Source organism: Echinococcus granulosus, assembly GCF_000524195.1.
Source record: "Echinococcus granulosus chromosome Unknown EG_S00174, whole genome shotgun sequence".
In the NCBI taxonomy this organism is placed as follows: domain Eukaryota; kingdom Metazoa; phylum Platyhelminthes; class Cestoda; order Cyclophyllidea; family Taeniidae; genus Echinococcus; species Echinococcus granulosus.
Window position 1 is genome coordinate 134244 of NW_020170554.1, and position 7375 is coordinate 141618.

At 41.5% G+C, this 7375-nt stretch overlaps 1 protein-coding gene across 1 annotated transcript; it reads right to left on the reverse strand. All coding sequences in view use genetic code 11, as the record gives it.

Moving 5' to 3' along the window:
• Positions 1-374: 374 nt before the first annotated feature.
• Positions 375-3689, reverse strand: EGR_09909 (hypothetical protein; the record flags this gene model as incomplete). Its single annotated transcript, XM_024499158.1, has 2 exons — positions 375-433; positions 3626-3689. The coding sequence occupies 2 exons, from the start codon at positions 3687-3689 to the stop codon at positions 375-377; spliced, it is 123 nt and encodes a 40-aa protein (XP_024346442.1).
• Positions 3690-7375: the final 3686 nt, after the last annotated feature.

The window sequence follows — 7375 nt, forward strand, 5'->3', positions numbered from 1 at the left end:
TTTGAGGGTGGCGTATCTTATGCTGCTCTGAAAAGCGAATTTCTCCAGTGGGTGATCACACGGCATTGCCACCAATTGCTATTTGGTGTAAATGAAACAGATTCTTACTAGCTTTAATGAAGTAATAGTTATGTCCATGCCAGAAAAAGGTTGATAACCACTAAAAAATTTGTGTATAGCTTTAGAGTAGAAAAAGGGCGTAAAATTGATTTTGAGCCAAATATAAATCTATCCAAAATGATGACTTTTCTTGTTGTCAGAAAATGAAATCTGCCACTTCTGTTACAAGATGCCCATTTGAAATAATTTTAACTACCCCTTTATAAAATATCGTTATCTCTCTTCAGCAGAAAGAATAACAAGAATGACAAATTTCAAGCGGCAAGTAAGAGGATTGGATCAACCTTGGTGACTGGGATGATGTCATCAGGTCCTGAAAAGAAAATGGAGTTCAAAGGAGGAGGAGAAAGACAAACCCTAATTCTTCTATAGTGACTTCCTCTTACCACCGTTCTTAATCCAAGTGCTTAACCAGAATAGAAGACAACGATAAATGAAAGACAGAAGGCTCTGCCTTCAAGGTAGAAGTTCAAGCCTTGGGGATGGAATGACTTGCTCAGTTACACTGGCGGTTTGAACAACTGATGTTTTATCGCCATACTAAATGCTCGAAGAGACTCCTCCAAGACTTCCCTGAAGAGAGAAGAAGACAAAATACTCAGGCAGAATATGTATCGTCAACATAGAGTGCAGCTTGGGGGCTGTTGGCATGATTAAGGGGTCACGTAGCCCGACGACGGTACAATGGCGAGGCATTAAAGTGGTTCATCACCGAAACCAAGAGTTAACCAAACAAGTAAAAAATGTCACCCTAATTGACAAAGGAGGGGCTGTGCAACTCGTGATACTTTTAGCTTGCCATATCAGAATGAGATCCGTATTTTCCTTTCAAAGGCCTTTGAATTAAATGTTCCCAAGAAGGGTTCAAATAAGTGCGTGGTTCTACTATCCGCCGGGAAACACACCCACCTTGTATACTTTAGAGAAAGAAATAGATACCTTTTTATTAATTTCTTTCTGAAGGTCCAATAATTAGCAGTACCATCCACCCAACCAACATCACCCTTCGTTTTCATCCAAGACTACTTCTTCCCAAACAATTATCGCCTTTTTTTGGATTAACCATTCATTTGCGAAACAAAGAAGATGGAAAATAGAACTTGGATAAGGTAACGAAGGTGGTAATTACCTCACATATGTGCCCCTTTGTGAAGGTGGAAATGCCACAACAATTAAGCATTCATAATTACAAATAAAGTCGGCTGATAAAGAATGGTACCTTAAGACTATTTGTAAGTAATGGAAACATTTTAATCAAGAACATTTACTTTAAACTTGCCAATTCTGTCCCAATTCTAGCCCTAATGCTACACCTTGCCCCTGCTGGCAGAACTTAGGGGTCACAAATTCGAATTTAGATGCAACAGGGCTTACAAATCTCGACTAAGCATCGGTATGTGGGTGTGCATCCATGCCGGTTCTTCGGTGCCTCCCAGGTCTCGGTGGTCATATCAGTGTCATGAAGCTCATCTCAATTCACTCCATTTATTAGTCTCCCTCAGCTTCGGTCATTTTACAATCCTTCTTTGCGTACTGCATTAGCTCACATCTTCGAAATTCTGCATTTTTACAGAATCCATGAGGACACAGAATGCGATTGACTGGATAAGTCCGAAAAAACCTTTCCCTCTCATTTCTAGCAATCACTTCAGTATTTTGACCTGTTACAAGAGGCACCGATTTTGTGAATAAAGGCACCTCCACTGCACTCCTACTGAGTGATTTGAACCTTCACACTTGGGTTGATAGACGTTTGAGAAAACAGACTACATCAATGTCTGGGTAAATCGGCATTTTAAGAAAGACACAATTTCACTTAATTTTAGCCAAACATCCAATCGTTTGCTCACGGCAAACCAAACGAAAATAGGCGCAGTCAAGCAACCTCATTTTTTTCCTTCCTGGCACAAATGTGTTGAATTCCATTAACTATTGAATGACAAAAGGAAAGGTTCCTCGAAGCCGAGCATCGACAAAGTGGACGCTGGCTTGCCCTGACAACATCGACTAGTGATTAGCCGTGGAAAAACAGCTTCTCCTAGTTATAATAATGGGTTGCTACAAGATTGTTAAGTCAAAGTATCCAACTTAACTTGTGTGTTTGACAAAGTGTATTCGCATTTGGATGGTCCAACATTTTTGAATAGAAGGGGAAAAGAGGTACAGTGGAGAGCTAGAAAGGAAAGAAGTTCTACTTAGCCACAAGTATTGAAAGAAATACCACGACTTAAGGGTCATCTCTCCTACCAAAGTGTTGGCTTAAACTCACAGAGACTGAGGACCCTGCACCCATCTTGATCATCAGTTAATTGCGATGCTGCTCACCTATTTAATATTACTTTTGGTTATTCGATTTGTTAAAAAACAGCAGTGACTTGTCATAAGACGAAAGAGGACACAGTACATAGACGAATACTCAACGACGATGTATAGAAGTACTTAGGGTCTACTGTCTGGGTCCAGGCAGCAGGTCACAATAGCGCACCTCTGAAAAGCGAGTTTTCTCACTGAGCAGTCACATGGCATGACAACGGAAATCTACTTGCCGTAAATTGGACAGGTTTTTTATCAGCTCTAATGAAGTAATACATACTTACATGCCTGAGAGAGGTTAACAATCACTACTATACAATATACTTGCAGCTGTACAGTCGCAAAGGGGATAAAAACTGACGTTGGGCCGAATAAACAGCTCGTCTATAATAGCAGCTCCTCCTATCGTTAGCGCATATATTCTGCCACTTTTATTGCAAATTGCCTGCGTAAAGTCACTTTAATCGTTGCTTTCTTAAAACCAATCGTTTTTCATCAGCGGAACGAATAATAAGAGGAAGAACTTTAAGTGACATGTGAGTGAACTAAGTCAACTTCGGTGACTGGGAAGGTGTCATTGAGCCTCGAAAAGGAAAATGAAGGAGGAGAAGGAGGAAGAAGAAGACAAACACTAATTTCTCTATTCCGACTTCCTCTTACCCGCCTTCTTGATCCAAGGGAATAATCGAAATAAAATACAAAGGGAAAAGAAAGATAGGAGACCATGCCTTCAAGAAAAGGGGGCAAATTTGGGGGTGGAACAGTGCGCACAGATACATTGACAGTTTCATTAACTAGTATTTTGTTATCTAGTTATGCAACGCAACAAGGCAGGTTATCATTCATACAAAGTGCCCGAAGAGGCTCCTCTAGACTTCCCTGGCGAGGACAAAAGACATAAAAATTGGACAAAACGAAGAGAAGGGCTTGGAATTGTTGGCAAGGCCAAGAAATCAGGTCACTTGACGACAGTACAGTGTTAGGGTTCCTAATTATCCCGGCAACAAAACCGAGAGTTAAACAAACGATTTTTAATGCCATGACAAAGGAAGTGATATGTACCTAACCTTTGACACGTGTAACTTGTCGTATCTGAATCAGTTCTGCACTTTCTTTTTAAAGTCTTTAAATTTAAAGTACTTAAGATGAATTTAAATAAGCGCGCGGTTCCAATATCCCCCGAGAAACGTACCCGCCGCGTTTATGTTGTAAGGAGGACGGAATACCTCCCCATCAATTTCTTCCTGAGGGTCCATCAATTGGCAGTACCATCACCCAACAAGCATCACCCTTCGTTTTCCCCCAAGACTACTCTTAACTAAACAATTGTCGTTTTTAGGGACTAAACAGTCATTCGCGAGACAAAGTAGACAGCAAATGAAACTTGGATGAGGCAACAAAGGCGATAATTAAGCCAAGTTTGTGTCCCATGGTGATAGTGGAAGCGCCATTACAATTAACCATTTATAATTGTAAACAAATTCTGCTGAAAAGAATGGCTTCCTAAAGACCAGCTGCAAGCATATTTATTTCAAATGTATCTGTTCACTCTGCCTTCCACGCCACTTTGGTGACCATTTCTATGCCGTCACCACGGTGTCCCCAAACCTTCTGCAAGTTAATGCTACATTCTTTTCTCTCCTGACACACTTTAGGACCCATAAACTGAAATTTATTCAAGCATCAAGGCTACAGATTTTTTGCAGGACTTCCCAGTCTTAACTAAGCATAGCTATGTGAATGTGCATCCATGCAGAGTCTTTATGTCCGATCAAGTTTCCGTGGCCACGGCAGTATCTTGACGGTCTCAAAAATGCAATTTATTAAACTCCACTAGGCCAAGTACGCGAAATTCCTTATTTTTGCAGGAACTATGGCAAACCCAAACTTAATGGTTGGATGAACGAATGAGAACAATCCCCTCTCACTCCTGGCAATCACCTTGGCACTTTGACCTGCCACACCAGACATTGACTGTGTGAATAAATGCACCTCTACTGCATTCCCGCTGGCTGAAGTGAACATCTACATTATGGTTTGGATGCGTTAAGTTGAGAAAACAGGCTGGTCGAATGGCTTAGAAGATCAACAATTTAAGAGGCAAATATTTCTTACTAATTTCAGCCGAACCGCCGAGCTCCTGCTCACGATAAACGGACAAAAATAGGTGCAATCAAGCACTCACTATTCCACTTCCTGCCATAAAAATTGGAAAACTCCGTTACTTATGGAACGCTAAACGAAGCGATACTTGGAAGCCGAGGAGTGACAAAGTGGACGCTGCCTTGCCCCAACAACATCAACTAATGGTTCGTTGTAGAAAAAGTCTACCGCCTCCATTTAAAATAATGAACTTAAGCAAAATTGTTAAGTCAAAATTCTCTACCCAACTTGTGAGTTTATTAAAATGCAGCCACATTTGATTGGTTCGGCATTTTTGGAAAGAAGGAGAAAGAACTCACAATGGAAAGCAGGAAAAGTAGTCCGTTTTGCTTATCCACTCTCAACAAACGGCTTTTCATTTACATCTGAGCACAAACGAGAGTAAACGAAGGAAAAAGAGGCTTAAAGGTCATTTCTCCTACCAAAGTGGTGGTTAAACTCACAGAGATCGAGGACCAATAGATGGCGATGCTGCTAATATGTTTTGCTATATTTTTTGGCCTTTGATTTGTCGTAGGATTTTGCGACTTGTCTCAAGACGAAAGAGGACACGGTGCTTGAAACCAATATGTACGGTTGTCGTAGAGAAGAACCTGTGGATTACTGGCTCGGCCCGGAAGTCAGATCGAGGCAGGAGATGCATTGGTGGAGAGTAAAACGAGCATCTTGCGCACTACATTGACTTCCATTTCAAAGCTCCTATTTTTGCACTCAGTAAGGCTGAATACGTCTGTAGGGGGAGCAGTCTAACTGAATTCATATTCAAGCAATACTACTTACAAAGGAGTTACAAGTAGCACACAAGTGTGTTGTGGGAACAAGGTTTCTTCCTAAGGTAAATTATTTGAGCATCTGCCGCTGCGCTTCTGTGACTAACGACTCACCGGGAGTGGTGTGCTTAAAGTTAAGTCTACATGAAAAGAGGACAGGTTAGTACGCAATCAAAGATGCCAATAATTGCACACCTAGCTAACTTGTTGACTCCCCTTTCCTCACTGCATTTCGCAGGGCCATTGTGACTGCACTTTTTACACGAGGAATGAGCAAATATTCTGCTGTAAGATAAGAAAAAGCATAGAATAATTGGATGAGTGGTGTGACTTCCCGCGTCCTCCAGGCAGTTCTCATCTGTGAGTACATCAAGCTTGGAAGGGAGGGCAACATCCGAGTACTGAAGAAACCGCGTGGACGAACAGAATATCCAATCACTACCTCACCTCAGCTTTATTTGATAGTTTTCCCCGAAGATTTGCATGGTCACTTACCTGTGTTGACAGGCACAGCGCAACTGGTATCTTGGAGGTCACACGAGGAAATAGAAAAGATGACAATCGAATTTGAGTGTAAGCGAGCGGACACTGCATTTTGCCGTCAGTAATGTAGCTTGGTGATTATGTTGTACCTGAGGTTCCGTGCTGCCTGCGAAATGGTTAGTGAAAGATAATTCCACAGGAAGAATAGGCCGATCGGTTGTTCTAAACATTGAAGCTTTCCCGTTGAATAGTATTGTAATACCTCCAGTGTTTGCTTAACTCATCCTCTCAGTTACCCAGACAGTTGAGGTCTGAGTCATTGTGTTTGCACTCAGTGGCCTGACCTTCGGGACAGGCCAGTAGCCCCTAGCTCTTCTTCGTGTTAAGAAATACACATTCCAGTATTACAAATTCCATCTTAACAGATAACTTTTACTTGGCAAATCAAGGGGGATCTTGATACGATTTGACTCAGAAAGGAAGAAAATTATGTTACTTCAATTAGCAATAACATACAAATGTAGCAACTGAAACGCACAAGGAGGTACGAACGATGAAATCGAATGGATAAAAACGAACATTTTAATACAGACACTGGTGTCCGTAGTAGGCTTCAAGTGGATATACAAACAGATTTCTCGTGCATATTTTGATGATGGTGAACTGCAAGAAAATTGTTTTAAAATGAGAAACATACAAGTATGAATAGTATTATAAGATCCATGTGAGGTGGGGCGAGGCTTCAATGAAGATGAAAGAGGACACAATACTCGGGTCGAATGTGCATTCTTAGCTCAAATTAGGGCGTGGTGACTGCTGACCTGGTCCGGATGCCAGGCCGTCCGACAGAGGTACAATGGGGGAGCCCAGAAAGGCACCCGTTAACAAAACCGAGAGTTAAGCGGACTATTAAAGAACAACAGTAGCATTATATGCGCGCCTTAACTTAGAGTGGCCAGAATCAACTTGGCTATATTCGAAAGCGGTGGTTTGAATAAAAGTAACTACGACAAGAATTCGTATATTCGAAAAGGCAATCGTGAAATGTTTTTTCCAAACAGACAGGTAAATATTTCATTTCACGTTTCTCCCATTCGAATAGTACGTGCCACATTTACAGTTGAAATGCCTTGGTGAGACCTCTGGATGACAGATAGGTGGGCTGTCTTCAAGTTTGCCAGAAGAAAGGTGCTTTCGTAGATCAAGAGTATGCTGTGGATAACCCTTATTTGCTTCTGTCCAAGTCTTTCACTCCGCCCAACTATCAATGCTATGTGGGTGGAGGACTAAAGCGAAAAAGGCAAACCAGTTATCAGTGTGTAAATAATTTGTCAGGAAACACTCCTTTGGTTTCCCTACAGTCTCCCTTTTTTGTAGATATTATCCTATTATTTACTCTGTAAGTCTCATTTCCACCCTACGCCTGCTTTCTAAGCCTAGTTGGTCGAAACAGGGGGGTAAACGGAGGGCATTACACATTGCTACAATGATTTGCGATGACATAAATGAAGCTGAAATTCATGTGG